We start from the raw sequence: 16,810 nt of genomic DNA, 5'->3' as shown, positions 1-16,810 counted from the left end.
CTGTGGTAACTGGAGCAGCGCAGACACCATATTCCTGGGGCCAGCCGCCCTTCCCTTCCTTCCTAGCTGGGCCGTGACTAATGTATACCCTTTGGCTGGGATTCTGGTGTTTGACTTCTTGTTTATATTTCGTACCAACTTCAGAAGATGCCCAGTCTAAAAATTAGGCCTCTCTCTGGAAAGAGAGGGGCTAGGGAATGTTTCCTGATCAGCACTGCGGTCCATGTGACGGTGACAGTATCCTGACTTGCACTCGGGTTTTATGTCCTGTTTATGAAACCCAAGCCTTCAGACTTGCAGACTTGTTTGGAGAAATCTCTGGAGAAGGGAGAATTATCTTGAAGGGCTGGTAGGGAGGGGAGGGATGGTGTTTTTGTGGATTGGACAAACAAAGTACCATGAATTTCCTGTCCTGAAGCCAATAGCAAGTGTCCCTGCGACGGTATCTTTGCCAAACAAGAGAGAATTCCACTTCTATCAGGCTTTTAATAAATTCAAAACATGTTCTTTGGAGACTGGTGACACACAGACTGATGCAGTGTAAGAAAATAGGAAGTGTGTAGCTGCAAAAATGATCAGGAATGTGAAGGGCAGGTGCAATGTGAGCCATTACTGCTAGATATTTTCTTTTTAATGATTAATTTAAAAACGGCATGTCCTTGGGTCAGAGTCGTCTGAAAGAGCTCTGTGTGCTAAATACGAAAATTGTTAGCAGGTCTCGTTAATGTTAGCCAGGAAGCATACAGGCAAACAGGAAGCTTTAGCTATTGTTGTTGTACAAATGCCCTTTACAAAATATTAGCAAGAGAAACTTAATGTGTTTTCCACAAGAACAGGAGCCCTTCATAGTGTCTAACTGTATCTGCACAGCGAAGAAAACCTGCATTGTCCCTCTGCAGCAGCTTTGACATACATCGAGACGTCGCGTTTCAGAGATCTCAATTCACATCTTCAAATATTTACTACTCCAATTATTTTTTTAAAGATGTTAAGGTTCTTAATTAGCTGCGACACCATCTAGCATTTAGTTTTCTATTGTGTTCCTTTGCTGCTAAAAAAAAAAAAAAAAAAGAAAAAAAAGAGTCAGCCAGGTCAGTATAGAAAAGGATTGGGGGCAGGCGCGGTAGTAGATGTATTACTGGCACCCTGCCACGGAGACAGTGAACTCTGAGCCAACCATGAAGTCATTTTGAACTCAGGGAGTCTCACTAATCCAAGGCAATGCGTCTTAATTTGACAAAGCAAAGACTGCTTGATAAGCAACCCCCGCTAGAAATGCTGTTAAACGGGGGTGTTTGTAAGCTTAGATTGTGGCCGAGAAGTGCGGCGATAGGGGAGGAATCATCTTGTTTTCAGGTCCTTACTCCCCCAAGCCCAAAGGCAGGCTTGGCTCTGGTCTCCCCTGCAGTTCGGGCTGTGCAGTGGCTTGATGTGAAATTTGAGAAACATATGTAGTTTTCTATTTCAGGAAAATGAGCTCAGGGATTGAATGTGTGTTTTGTTGGCTGTTAAGCTCTGATCTTGCCTAGTGTGGTAGTTTGAGAGTGTGTGTGTGTGTGTGTGCGTCTGTGCAATGGTTAAGACATTCGCCAGCACTTTTTAAAAATAAAATTTGGGGTTCATATATTAATTGCTGCTACAGGTCTTACTTCTGCAGTTTCAAAATGCAACATCCTACATCATAAGCAGCCTAAGTATGCTATGGTACATCAGAAAATGTTTCAGTCTTTTATTTTTCCAAAATAGTCATTAACATTTACTTGAGCTGAAGAGTGGTACACACAAAGTTTTCCATCAAGGCAAAGGAGCTGAGTTTAAACAACCCTTTCATTGTTGATCCTGTGCAGAAGCAGTATACACATGAACACTGTAATTACTGGCTTCTCGGAGGGTCAGATAATAATCTTCCCTTAATAACGTTTGCAAAGAGATGGCTAGGAGTCTTTCAGATCCAGCTTGTTGACTTGCTAAGTAATGGTGGCAGCACTGCATAACTGTGTTTCACTGAAGCTGGGGGGATATTAAAGGAGGTTGTGGTCTGAGGGCCTAAAATTCTGAGGAAAGACAAGGCTGAAACCGCATAAGGGCTTTTTGTCTTTCAGGTCTCTTCTTCCTTTTTTTTTTTCCTTACTTATTCATTTATTTATTTATTTACTTATTTTTTAAGCCAGGAGTTCAGAGTGTACGTTTCTTTTGCTTTAGCTTCTGAGAACATCACAGATCAGACCCCCGTGGTACAAGACATGCTATAAACAATGTCACCTTCTTTGAACTCGTGCTTACATGAAACGTTGTGGAAAGCCCCATGCAAGGCCCTTGTCCCTTGTGAAATTGGGTCTCCATTCAGCAAGAAGTGTGCAAATATTGCTTTCTTGCCTAAATGTGAACCAGATAAGAAAATAGCCGTACTGCGGAACTCTTGGGTCATTTACAGCCCCAGCAGTGTTTCAGTGAGCACGTGTATAATGCATGTATTCACGGGAACTTCTTAAAAACCACCCCCTGAAAACAATAACATTCCAGAAACGTTCTCATCCAAAGAAGGAAAAGAAAACTATGTAACATGAAGTCTGTGCATTGTATTGAGTACATAAAGTGCTTAAAAGTATTAAAACTCACTTAAACTTTTGTTCCATAAGGGCATCCTTTAAAAAAAAAATTCTCTTCTGTAATATCATATATGTAAAAGAGTCTTAACTGGTTCAGCCTTATAATACTCGTCTTAACTAAAAGGTGGCATTATTATTTTGTATATGGGAATACAGCCATGTAATTTGAAGGGTATGATTTCTCTAAGCGTTTAGCTGTGTGTCCAGCTTTCTGGCTAACTTGCAGTTACAAATTACATACGTATTTTTACAGTTCATACTATAAATTATTTATTCTGGACCAATTCTTCCTCCAGACTTACCAAACAAATGCTTTTCACCACCAGAGCGTTCCTCCTATCCCTTTCACTGTAATACATGGTTGAAACAACAGTCTTGGACTGGAAGGCAGTCTACTTATATGCTTGCTTTATTTTTGTTGGCTGGCTATCTAAATCTGTTTAATGTTAGTAACTTTCACTGGAAATTCTCCTCGTGCTTTAGGATGACACTGATGATGTCAGGGTTGATTTACATTATCTCTTTAAAGTAGCATTAGCTTACATAGGACCTTTCCTCTTGTTTGTTTTAGCATTCATATTGTCCAGAGAGGAGCCTTTTAACTGTGAAATGTAAATATCCTGACAGCTCAGACTTCAAAAGAAAGTGATTCTTTGTCCATAGTGGTGATACGATTTTTTTGCCAGCACTGTAACCTTTAAAATGGTGTACTTTTATGCTTGACCTGTCATCTGCATATAAAAATCATCTTAGGTCACTGGTACAGTGCCTTCAAGAACACGTCTAAAGAAGGCAAACACTTTTAGGTGTGTGTGCTGCCATTTCTGCTTTGTGGTAGCCCATCTGCCACTTTCAGTAAGGTCTGGTTATTGATTCGATGTGCCTGGCTGTGCCTTCTGCTTACATTAAGATAGCGAACGCTTCTATTGTAGCAAATTGATGTTCCCAGATAGCGAGCCCAGTATTATATACATGTATAATGTGTTATATGAAATCGCCAAGGATTTGGTTTTTTGTTCCCTTCTCTCTTTACTCCGGAGCCGTTCCATCAAGCTGCTCATTAGATGAGAGGTTGTAATCCAGTTTTCAGTGGATGAAATGTATTTGTGCTTACAGAATCAAAGACATTCCAAGAAAGGCTGTTTGTTTTCTTACTACCTTCTTTAATTAAATTTCGACGGTAGGATTCTGACGGTCTGACTTGAGAGAAATAGGTGAAGCAAGAATGATTGGCAGCGTGGTGCACCAGAGTTACACATACTGGTTGCTAGACCCTGTATGCATAGGAAACTTAATTCTCCTATGGATAGGATAGTTAAAACTTATGGTTCTGCCATGTCTTTAGCTTCATCTTAAAGTGAATGGAGGAAGTTCTACATTTTGTCTTTCGGTATTAGCTGGCTTCAGGGAATATTTAGATTTTAGAGAGAGAGGAATGAGCAACTTTGATTATTTTGTTGTATTTTAGTATCTCAGATTACCTACATTCAGCCTTAAGTTGCCTCTGGAGCTGCTAATCTAAGTCAAAGCCCATGTTTGTCCATTTTATTTTGGTTCATGTAGTTATCTGCTATCTCAGACTTGTCAGCCTGAGTTATGAACTTGCTGGTGCTCTGCAGTATGTATGTGCCCTTCTGCTCTCGCTGCGTGGAGGTTTGGGAACAGCTAGCATTCCTCAGCGCCTGCCCCTGCGTTACCCGGGGGGTGCAGGCAGCTCACAGTCCCACATCTGGGCCCCCGCCGGGACCCCCAGGCTCCCCGTGCCAGCGTGTGGTAGTGTAGGAGGGAGGTCATGGAAGGGAGCCGTGTGATGGCCTCTAACACCCGTGTGCAAGGAATTTTTGTCAGTGAGAAAGAGGGTTTTGGGGTCCTTCATACCGCATAGGTTGCCTGGGGAAAACTTACCTGAGGATGTGCAAAGATATGCTAGTTTTACTCAAAAACAAACAAAACCAAAACCAACCATCCAAAAATGAACAAAACCCCGCCTCCAAACCCACTTGTGCTCATGCATATGTAATACACTTTTAGGATGAAGGAAATAACTCCAAGTTTCGTTCACTAGTTGGAAATTTTTAAGATCTTGTCTTCTCCTTCCATCCTCGTTTTCCAAGGTGAACTCCTCCTTCTGAGGGGTGAGGCTGGGTCTGCACAACAGGATTTTTTTTTTTTTATGTTCAGTGAAAAGTTATGTGAGGGGGGAGAAAGTCCCACAAAATGTACAGAAAGCTGTTTTCCTGTAGCTTCCATCTTTTGCCATTCCTTCCATGAACCTGTACTCGGGGGATTTTCATGCTGGTTTGTCCTTGTATACAAGGACATTAGTCTCCTTAATGAACATCATCTTTTGTGATGTCGGATGATGGTTGTTTGTCTGGGGGGGAATGGAGGAGTGGGCACGTGTGTGTCTCAGACAAATGAGAGCTCTTCAGTGCTCCCCGATCCTCACGGTGACCCCGCTAGCACCAGGTATGACTGTGATGGGAGAGCTTTCTAAATGGATCCCAGTTTGTTTCAGACTCTCTGTATACTTTGTTCTGTAGCAACTGTTCATTTTGTGTATAAGGACAGTTCATAAACAGATGTTGAAACTCAACGTGGTGCCTGAAATTTACTGCTATTTCTGACACGCCTGTAACAACACAGGCAATCCTTATTTATATGGGTTAGCTCCACCAGCAATCTATCAAAGTAAATCTTCTATTAACTCTTCTAGGGTAATGTCTCTTTAAACGAGGATCAAAAGAAAATTATACCTACTAAAAATGTTAGGTGTCAAGGGATTGTTAATTGCCTAACCTATCAAGAGACATATTAATTATTTACTTAAAGTTGATGCTCATTTGCTTTAGCACAAACAAAAAAGGGAGAGAAAGGAGGAGGGAGAGTGGAAAGAGAATGTCCAAAATGACATGGCACAAATTACCTTGTTACTACGATATGTACTGTGCTGGTAGAAACCACTTCAGGAAGATCTCTAGGGCTTTGTCTGGTGTTTATTTATTTATTTATTAACCTGTTTTATCTGAAGGGGGCCCAGTAGGTGTGTGTCAGTGTGTGAGTGCATGTGCACATATGTGCATACAATAGGGAATACCTTATTAAATTTGAAACTCCGCTTGGAGGAATATTGCCCAAGCAAACCACATCATGCCAAGCTTTTGAAAATGCACACTGGTTTAGAGAAAGCATTTTAATATATTGAAGCCTCGAGCCATCTACCTCTCTGTTCCCGAGAGTTCTACCTGAAAACTTCCAGGGCTGAATAATTTAAGGTTTGGGGTTTTTTAATCTTTCTGCAAGAAACGCTAGTCTGATATTTTATTTTCTTAAAGTCTGAACTCCACATAACTTTTTTTCAGAACTGTTTATCCTCACTCCAGACATGAACCTTGGAAAGGTGGCAGAAAAAACAAACAGCTGCTGTGTTTTTGGGCAGTCTGCATTCCTTTAAACTCTCTGAGATCAGACTTGTGCTGAAATTTTCAACTTATTTGTCCTAGGGCTTAACCACTTTCACTCCTGCTTAAAAGTGAGTGAGTTTGCCATTCCAGTGCTTGTGAGAGCTGTCATGTGGAGCCTTAATGATTCGAGAGCTAGGAATATACGATGTGTTCTTAGGCTTTTTATTATTGTTTCATTCCAGCTTCACCTACCTCCCTAATCATCAGGCCATGTTTGGACTCTCCCGTCTTTTTTAACTTAAGTGTTTTGCTTAAGATAATTTAGGGAATTCTGCTTTCACTTTCTTTTTGAGGTAAACTTGATGCGTGTAAAAATGTTGTTAATGGCCGGAGCGGCGCTCTTCAAAAGCCAGTCACAGTCCCCAGGCCTGCAGTCGGCGTGACCTCCTCCAAGCCTGGGTTTCTTTCCCTCACGTGGGAGAGGGCGAGGAGAGCCGTCGGTCCCAGGGCAGCGGTTTGTGCCTTCTCTGTAAGGTCTCCAGGCTGTGTTTTCCAGAGCTTGATGTGGGAGAATAACGACACTGCGAGGCGTGGGTGGCGAGCTACTTAGGGAGTTCGATGGTCGGGGCATTCGATGGCTTTGCCTGTCAGAGCCACGAGGGTGCTGCTTCCACTTGTGCCTGCCAGGTCCCTGCCTTCCCGTTCGTGGAACTACGTAAAGAGATCGCTTGTACCACATCACTATTTGTGTGATCCGGGTTAACTGCATCGGGCAGGATGCTGAGAACACGTGTGTGTTTACTAGCAACTAGAGTTAATGGAAAAACAAAGCAGTCACTCCAATTCTGAAGGGCTTTTCAGTTAACCGTGTTCATTCTTTTCTTTGGGCCTATGTCCAGCAAAGCACTTAGGCACGTGCTTAAAGTTAAAGCATGTGCTTAAGTGCTTTGTTGGGCTGGGGCCTTTATTTGCTCTCCAGGCATGTTGGTATGAACAGGCTGTTGGTTGTATGAATGTTTGGGGAACTGTTCTTTTTAAACTGTTGATTTTTCTCCTCTGAACTTTTTGTTCATTTTTATCCCAGGAAAGATACTTTGTGACTTGAGTATGACGTCCTGCATGACACAGAAAACAATTTGCAGTCTGTAGGCTATTGATGGAAATTAATAGGCAATGTGTATGAAGGAATCATGCATTTGGGAAATATCAAGGTCAGTCCACCCAGAGAAGTTTTCATTTGATGTCTTGCTCCTGCTGAGTAATCTGGTTGGCAGCACTTGCCATACACCAAGGGCATCCTCAGGTAGAGTACTGTGGGTCTGGCCCATGGTATTGTACTTTCGTCCTTCCAGAATTTTTTTTGCTGCCTTTTAGGTGGCAGTTGCTGTTAATTTTTGATCTAGAAGTAGATTTACTTGTTTGTTTGTTTGTTTATTTCTGTTTTTTGTTACTGCAGTCCAGGCTTGCATCTCTCTGATTACCGCAGAGCTGCAGATCTTGTGCTGTCCCTTCTCTTCATTCTCGTACCATCCATGGCAAGTCAGGGCAAGAGAACTCAGTTAATTTCAGACTTCAGGATGTCTGTCTGCATCTTGCAGAAGTGAAAGTTGGCCTTTCACCTCTAGAGCCATCTTAGAACATTAGCACGTTTTATTTTTGCTGTCTTTGACAAGGGGCAAAACGCTTTACGCTAGGGAAAGTGACTTTATCATGCAGAGTGTGTAACCTGATATTGCTGACTTAGTTGTTGGAGTTAGTAAGGACTACCTGTATACCACAACCCTGCGGATGCTCATGCGTACAAGTGTCCTGCCTTATATAAATGTTCCAGTTGACATCAAAGGTGCTGTTCAGGTCAGATTATGCATACCTAAGTCTTAGTAGGACCAAGCTCTTGGATAAATAGAAGTATGCAAAATTGCATTTTTAAAATTGGTTCTTAATTTCTCTTACATTAAAATGTACAGTGCTTCTACGAAGCATGATCTTAATTCCATCACCTAATTTGTTAAACCACACAAACGTGGAAATTCTTGCATATTTTTTTCTTTAAAGGGATACCTGGCACTAAAGAAAGACTAGAACATTCATATTTTTTTCTGGCATCCAGTATAGGAATTTTAAATTGACCGTAAGTCCATTCTTCTCTGTGCTTGCAATATTTGCATGTTTATTTTCTTCAAGTATTGCAGTATAATTCAAGTATCAGGAAAGGGAAAGACAAATATTTTAGAGTTGTTAGAACTGCCTGAAAGAGTTCATTACAGTTTAGAACAGTGGTGAACTCCACCCTTCTGGTTCAACCGTCACCTTTCACAGTGTTTAGTGCAAGGCAAGCTCGGGCATTACCCGGCTTACCTGGGAGGGTTCGCTCTGTCCCTGAGAGCGCTGAGGATGTTCATTCCCAGATTAAGTTGTTTTTAAGATTTAAATGAATGTAAAAACCATTGATGTCCACCTTCCTTGTGTAATAAGATCTAAGCATCTGAAATGAGAACCATAACATATTTTTTTTTAGCTACTCTTCCAAGAAACCTGTTTGTTGATTTATTTGATTGTTGTAACAAGGCAAAGTGGGGATTCATTTTGTCCAGTCACTTCTCTTTTACAGTGGCAGCAGTACTTGTTTCTGAGGGGAAAAAGGAGGGAGGGATCCTAGAACTGCCAAAAATGTGTTCACTTTCTAGTGGAGGGAAGTTCTTTTTTAATCATGCTTGAGTAGTGAGGGTTATATTCCCTTGTATTATTGATCTCTGTTGTTATGATTGGGACTAGTGTAAACATCCATATATCTAGTCATCTTTTTTTTCCTTAAGGTTTTGGTCCCAATAATGCCCATATCCTTTTTCAATGATATGATCGCATGTTTTGTTTGAATGCCTTGATTGCTGCATTTTGAGGAGTAATAAGCCTGCACACCTGACTTATATACTCTGTAGCCTTCCTTATTTTCTGTATTCATCTCCCCACTGAAGTAAATAGTCTGTTTTTTTCCATTTCTACTTTATGGAAAGTTATCTATGCTTTTACTCACCTCTCTGACCCATTTCAGAACTGCTTGTGGTCCTACTTTGTGGGGTTCTCTTTGTTTGGCTTGTGCAAACACACAGCAATCCAAAGGTTGGTGTTGATCTTGCCTTTTGTGATTTACTCAGAAGTTTACCCTTTGTTTTACATGAATGCAGTTCCAAATGACTGTAAACCAGAATCTTTTTTATTTTTACTATCAAATGTACTCTAGAAGTAGGCACACTGATACTGTCATGGAAAAGATTAAAATACAAACATACAATGTAGCATGTGATGCATGTGAAATGAGCCATCTTGCTTCTCCTATAATTTAAATGCCTTGCATTAAAATCTAACTATCAGAAATGTTCTTAAAAAAATGATATTAGGGACTGTAAGTTTTGACCAAATGTACCTTGTATTTCGGAATGACTTTTGATTTTAAGAATATAAATTGACTGACCTGATTTTTGTGACAGGAGGTAAAAACACACCTCATTGCCTGTGCAGGAATCCCTAACATGCATTTTTGATTCACATCCACATGGCAGCCAAATCCTGTCATCCTAACTCGAACATGGTTTGAAGGTGTTTTGCCTGAATACAGGAGGGCTCAGTATTGTAGTTGGGAGTGTGAAATTTGATCGGTCTCCATCAAAATATAGTTACTAAAACTTTCTTTTATTTCAGCACTCTTGGCAATTTCCCTGCTTCTGTTCTGGTTTCACTTAGTCTTTGGCTACAAGTGCATGACAGCCTGGGTTCCAGTTCAGCACAGTCGTTCAGCACATGCCTGCCTAAGCTGGTAAAAGCTCCATTAACTCTACTGACGTTTCTTCAAGACTTAATATTCATACGTATATTTGTCATGTGAAATTAGAATCTCAACACTTAAAACGTTAGGAATAGATATGTTATTTACTCATGAATTAGTAAAATCTGTCTCTATAGCAAACTAGAGAAGAGAATTCTGGAAAATATTCCTTTTTCAAAATATCAGTGTTAGGGTTGTAGGGTGTGTTTGTTGTTGTGGTGGTTTTTTGCTTGTTTTATGTTGTTGTTGTTTTTTCCCCGTGAGTCTAATTCTGCACAATTTTATGAAAAAGCATACACCACATCATGAAGAGTAGCATCGCTCGTGTGGAGACTTGTAGTACCAGCCACTATGTAGAGTAGCAGTGTTTGCACTGCTGATGGCCAGACATTGCCCTCAGCATCATGTTGCACTTTCCAAACCACTGGAAAAGTCCAAAATACCTCCTAAGTCCTTATGTTCCACGAAGACGGATGTTGGTGATGCATTTCCCACATCTACTTTTCATATGGTAGAAGGATAAAGTGTCATGGAGCTAAGAACTGCAACCTTCCCGTACCCTGCTGGTGCCAATTCTGTTGAATAATTATCTGTTATAATACAGCAAAGAGAGACGAGGATGCATGTGGCCATGGGAGGACCGGTGGCTGCAGCACCAGCTGGTACCGACAGATGTGCTTGGTGATGCACGTGTGGATGGGTGAGTAGTGGTGTGCTGCCCTTATTGGATTAGGAGAAATTAATGTTGCTGTAAGGGAGTAATTTTGCTCTATCAAAAACCACAGAGTAGTAAGGGAGCTGGTCTGAAAACTGACTTCCTTTTTCTTGGTAACTTGTAGCCTTTGCTTAATCTTTTGACTAACGTCATTGAATGTCTGGTGAAGCCTTGAAGTATGGTAAATTTGCCTTTGGAATTTTAGACTTCAAAGGAAAGCTGTATACTGGCTCTGTGTACCAGTACTTTCAGGTTTAATTGTGTAATAGTTTTAAATGTCTGAAAAGGGTAACAGGAGAAGAGATTTATTTCAACTAAGAGTTTGTATTTAGAAATATATTTACTTACTATTGCAGTTTGGTTTGCTTGAAATACTGATGTTGAAAAGTATATTTTTTCTGAATCTGTTGAACTGAAACACTGCTGATGTTGCATAACGGCAGGAGGTCTGTCCAGAAGGCAGACTGCTGGACTGGACTGTCTAGATGCATGGGCTTTATTTCCAGTTTTGCTTTTCATTTGCATTGTTGTTTTTGGATGACTTTTTATAACCTCTCTTTTGCTTATTAAAGTTTTAAAACTTAAAGTGGTGAAGAAATGGAGTTGTTTGTACATACCCACTTCTTTTTACTCTCATATTTAAAGATTTAGACTGTAGCCATGCATGGGAAGATTGTTAAGATGTTCAGCATCATGGTATCTGAATGGTGTCTTTTCCTATGTCACTGGACCGAGTCTCAGGATTCAAGACTCCTTTTAGGGGTCCGACTGAGATTTGCTCTTTGACCCTTGGCCAAGTCTGTCAATTTCTTTTTCCTCCATTTGCCATCTTTTGAGGGAATGGATTAATATTTCCAGTCCCACATGCTATGTCTGATTTGTCTAGACAATACATTTTTGTGTCTAGGACTGTGTCTCATTATGTGTTTTTCAACAATGCTGAAGACAATGGGCTTGAATCTTGGTTGGGTGTCTGTAATGTAATACAGAATGAAATTAATAAAAAAGCAGGCAGTCTGCTGACTGTTTGCTTCCCCTTGCCTCATGACGTGGTGAGGCGTATGTGGGTGGATAAAATATTCTTATTTTGTAATTTCTGGTCCAACTCAACATGTTTAGCTAAATGCATCCCTGGTATGAACCTGCCAAAATTACTGGATATACACAAGGGATTAATCTGACTTGCCGTGCTGTGTTTGAGATGGGTGTTTCCCTTCAGGTCTGATGACATAACTTCTTCTAGGAAAATTGAATTTAAAAGTATAAGGCTTTAAGTCTTTTGATAGCATATTCCTAAAGAGAAACACTTTTTTTTTTTTAAGTTGGACACTGTTACAAGTAGTAAAAGAAATATCTTCTCATTTTAGTTAGTTAACTAGTTCTCAGTTTAGTTTAGTTAACAGATTCACCTTCTGTTTTATGACTTTTTTAACATTTGCAGTGTTTGAAGCATTTATCTATATTTTTTAAAGAGAGATTTAAATAGATTGCAGCAAACAAATACAGACGTACATCCTCCCAGTCCTAAATAAATATCTGTATGTATATAAAGGTGTGTGTGTGTGCTTTCAGATTTCTGGCAAGATGTACAAAAGTTACCTTTTTAAGATATCTTATCCAGTGAAGGTTTTTTTTTAGGGGGGCTGATCCTTAGAGTGTGAGTGTCACAGAAGTGCTTTCCCCAACAATGTGTCGTTAAGTTTGAAGTGTATCTGTGTAATACAACATCAATCTCGTACCTCTTCTGGAGCACAGAAAACATCTACACTTTATATTTCTCAAGAGACTTCTGTGCCCATTACGGTGGTAATTGGAGGTCACTCTTCACTCTGGTGCGGTTGGTCAGTTGATAGCACAATTTAAAGGACTTTGCTGATTCTAAACCTTATGCTGCTATGTAGTCCTTGAAAATGATCCTATTGTTCTGTGTGTTTTTTTTTTTTCCTTTCAGAGTGGCATCCAGTGTTTAAATATAACATGGAATCTTGTCAGGGAGTGGCTGTAATCAGAGGAGATTAATTATAGATGTGGGTGTAGAAAATTGCAGATGTGAATTGTATTTTTCAGGCAATAAAATCCTTCCCTTTAAGTAAGCAACATATTTGCTTAGAAAATTCTGTAATTTAAAAAGCCAATCAAAACCTCCTAAGAGTTGCAACACGAACACCAAGTCCTACAGTGGGGTTTGAGTTAATTACTCTTTTCTCCCCTGTACAGAAATAATGTTAATTGTTTGGTTTACAAATGGAAAGACTTTCTTTCCTGCTCACTTGTATTCTGGTCATTCCTAAGGGCTGTGAGTGGGACTTCTGCGTGCATGGACGTTTGTGTGCGCTCAGAGTCCTGCTTCTACATGCTGCATCCTGACACAAGGCCTGAGAGCCCGTGGTAAGACATCTGCCTTGAAACGCCTCCTCTCACTGAGGTCCTGGAAAAGTCTGCAAGGAAACAATGTTATGGTTCTCCAAGCAATTTTCTAGTATTTTCTTCCTGGATGTTGTAGGAGACTTCTGGTACTGAAATGGCACTGGCTGGCAGGCAGGCGCAGAGGTTGTATTTGTGCATTGCTTCCAGGAGCGTGGCCTTTGCCAGAGCCGGAGCTCCTGCTTCGTGCTGGAGAAAAGCAGCCGTAGCCATATCTGGTGTTTTGCCTGCCTTGGGACAGCTGCCCTCGGAGGCACAGGGGCCAGTTGTGTGCTTAGTAGTGTAGGTTTCCCCGAGCAGTGATGACGTCTGAGCTAATACCTCAGAAACTCCAGAGAGGGACTCTCCATTTCACCCCAGTGGAAACTGGACCAAACCCGTCGTCCATTACCCTAACCCTAACCCTGTGCATTTCCACTTCTGACACAATAAGTTTTCAAATCCTGGTGTAATGGCTGTGTTTGTTGGTCAGAGATTTGAAAGGATCCTGGTCCCTCCAGGGCTGTGGTGTAGCTGCTATTCCCTAAGAGCCCTCCTCTTACATAAAGCAGTACGTTACTCTTCCATGGACTGCGCTTTGCCAGGAAGATTTATGGTGGAGGAAGGGAGACAGACCTGTTTTGCATTTTTAAATGAAAGTTATGCCACCAGTCCAGTGAGACTTCTGACTTTTCCAGATGTGAGGCCAACAGAGCTGCTGAATAAAAGTTCACTTTTTTTTTTTTTTTTAAATCAAACTTTAGTCTCATCAGTTGTGAAGGAATCTCTTAGGACCATACAAGTACACTGAGCCAGCAACATTAAGAAAAAGATGGAGGGCATATAATATGTCTTAGTTGAAATTCAAACAAATACTTTCAATACATATTTTAAAGCAAAGCCTGTGCAAAAACAGTAAAACACAAGACTAAAAAAGAATTTGGCTTGAAAGTGTAAGGGAAGGTCTTATTATCATCAAATACCAGTATCTGAATTAGTTTCAACGTATCCAGCTAAGAGGTCGTGAGCTGTTCACTGTTCTTTGGGTTGGTGATTTTTGTGGATTTGTAGCTTTTACCAAACTTCCACACTTGCAGTAAAACGCGGCCTTTTCTAACGACCCTTTTTTAAAACTGAAGAGCTGCTTTCTGAGACTCAGTTTTCCTCATGGACAATTCAATGCTGAAGATGTTTAAAGTGAGATAATGAAAACTTCTTAAAGAAAGGAAGATTGAAATAATTTCGGGAACATGAACTCTTGAAGGTTGAGATGTGGAGTTAAATCCTACTTCACACGTGAGTCATGACAAAATCGCCATTGACCTCACTGTTAGCAAATGCTGGCTTTTTATTACATCATGCAGAAAGAAGTTTTATATATATATATATAATTTTTTTTTCTTGTGCAGTTTTTGTGAAGATTTCAAACAGTGGAGAGAACTTTGGTTTTGCTGTGATATTTAAAGAATTTTTAAAGTCTAAATGGCAAACAGACTACTTTTTATTAATATAAATGTGATCCAGAGCATAGAAAGAATGAAGTTAGTAGAACTGGTATTGCTGATTACCATGATGTCCTTGCTGCTGTTCTTGCCTGGGTTTAAATCCTTAGAGATGAAAAAGCTGGACGGGGAGGCCTCTGAGTGCAACTGGAATGTGTCTGCTAGTTGTCCCGAACCGGCTTCTCCACCTGTCTTTTTGTTTGGCATGTTTAATGTTTTGTTAGAAGCAAACCCTTGTCAGGCAACAGTCACGTTGCACTGCTGTACTAAGACAATGGGGTTGGTCAAGCAGGAATTTCATAGGGTTTAGGTCAAAGGCATGAATAATAAAACGTAGCGTGTTGTAAATATTAGGAACTTGGGATTTGCACAGTTAAGTGGAAGGAACAGACCCTGACAGGTTTCAGTTTGTGTACATGCAATTAAAGAGCTGTTGAATAGGTGAAATGAGTAAAATGCAGACAGCACACGTGAAATGGAGCACACCCAGATTTACTTGGCCCTGTGGTTTAAAACTAATCTGCCCGGGAGATCTACGGTAGTAACTGAGTGACAACAGGTGCAGCTCTTCTTACACTGCTGTGAACTCAACCCACAGCTCTTTGATTCTTTTTAGCCAACACTTAACATGGGCAGCATCTCATACATTTTATACGCTCCAAGAGTAAATGACTAGGTGTCACATTTTTTCTCCTATTACCGAGAAGCGTTCCCTTAGGACAAATTACCCTCTTCTTTTCCTGTTTCCCCCCAAGCAGCCAAATACATCAGGTAGGCGGAGACATTGGTGTGACAGGTACAACAGTGGTGTATATGTAACTAAGAATCTGGTTCTATTTAAAAGGTCCAGTATTGACATATATGACATTAGCTATAATGGAGCAGAAAATAGTTGCCTGTTTTCCTATTGTTTTATGATAATCTCTGCTATATTTTAGGATTTTGCAGCGCCAATGCACAGTTCTGCTTAATATAAACCTTGGATAGTGAGAGTATGTGTGCTATGTCTTAATTTTTTGCCTGGAACATTTTTGTGAAAAACCACAGTCAGATCTGTGACGGAGTGTTGAATTGCTCATTTTTGTAAAAAGCCTCAAGACTGGGATGCATAATTTGGGAGGACATTGACAGCTTGGTCCAGATGTCTGCATGTGGAGAAGTTCATTTGAGCAGAACCTAAGCCCTGGATTTCAGTTTGAATTTGAAATCTGCTTTAAATTTAAAGTTTGCGGAACAAAAGAAAAAACATATTTGATGTTGTGATGGTCACACTCCATTGTTTCAGGTCTCCTTCTTGCTTTCAGAACCTCATACAGCTTTCTTAGCTCTTGATTGTCTGTGGCTTTAAATAAATCTGGCCAACAGAAACTTTCTGCAGAAAGTTACTTTATCCTACTGCACACTATTCCTTTTGGGACCTTGCAGTACTTTATCCTAGCTTCTGCAGGGCTTAGCGTTGGGTACAGTCCTCAGCAGGTGCAGTTGGTTTTAGCTGATCACCACCAAGTCCCTCTCAATATGAGACCAGGATGCAGGGGCATTTTTCATTAAAGTGCTCCATTTAACACATTTTGTGTTGAAACCCTTTCATTGTTTAATGATGCCTGCAAAATTAATTGCATTAATTAGTTTGAATTCATTTCTGACCCGTTAGGATGAATGAAGCAGATCCCTTTGCTTTGGAATCAAGAGCAAAGCTTCCATTCACCTCAGGATGGTCAAGACAGGGTATCTGTCTTTAAAGCTGGCAGCCAATGCACTTTCCAGGCTAACTGGTATTGTACCAACCATCTTGAATGGAAATTCATGTATAAATTCCTTATGGGATCACTTTTCAGGGAGAAACTGTTTCTTCTTGCAAATCTTCTTGTTAAGAAGACTTTTCAATTAACCTATAACCCAAATTCAGATGACATCTAGAAGACCACTGCAATTATAGAACGTGGCCCAAAATGTATTTTGTTGTCAAAGATAGCAAGTGTTCTCTCTGCGAAGAAAGCTTGGGCAACTTTTCAGTAGGTAATATTAAAGTTGTGCAGAAGTTTTTTTATGACCTTTATTTTTTAAATACATTTGCATGCAGATAACTAAGACCGTAAAGTCTTTCCCATTTTTCTGTAAGTGTATCTAATTTCATTCTCTCCAAGGAGCACAACAGAGTGCGAGAAAATATTCAGAATGGGAAGACAATGGGGGCAGAGCCTGTATCAACCAACTTGGAGCACACACTGATAATGCCAGAATGCTGTCTGGAAAGAAACATTTGCCCTCACCAACCTTCAAAAGGTTAGGCATCAAGAGCAACTAGACTCATGGCCAAAGCAACTCAGGTGCTCAGTCATTGAAGACACTGA

At 40.4% G+C, this 16,810-nt stretch overlaps 1 protein-coding gene across 22 annotated transcripts in view; it reads left to right on the top strand.

Moving 5' to 3' along the window:
• FGGY (FGGY carbohydrate kinase domain containing) overlaps positions 1-16,810 on the top strand; it is a 305,771-nt gene that overhangs the window by 196,829 nt on the left and 92,132 nt on the right. The window contains exon 1 of one of the 22 annotated variants that reach the window (XM_080602623.1): positions 16,569-16,742. The exons of 20 other annotated variants lie outside the window; for them this stretch is intronic. In XM_080602623.1, the coding sequence (XP_080458749.1) occupies positions 16,699-16,742 (44 nt within the window). In that variant the 5' untranslated portion in view covers positions 16,569-16,698. Of the gene's footprint in view, positions 1-16,568; positions 16,743-16,810 lie in introns of those variants that run through there. One more of the 22 variants, XM_080602624.1, reaches the window with a different exon arrangement.

The sequence above is a fragment of the Anser brachyrhynchus genome (assembly GCF_964034855.1).
Source record: "Anser brachyrhynchus genome assembly, chromosome: 8".
In the NCBI taxonomy this organism is placed as follows: Eukaryota; Metazoa; Chordata; class Aves; order Anseriformes; family Anatidae; genus Anser; species Anser brachyrhynchus.
Note: the sequence above shows the minus strand (reverse complement) of the source record. Positions and strands in the feature narration are given on the sequence as shown.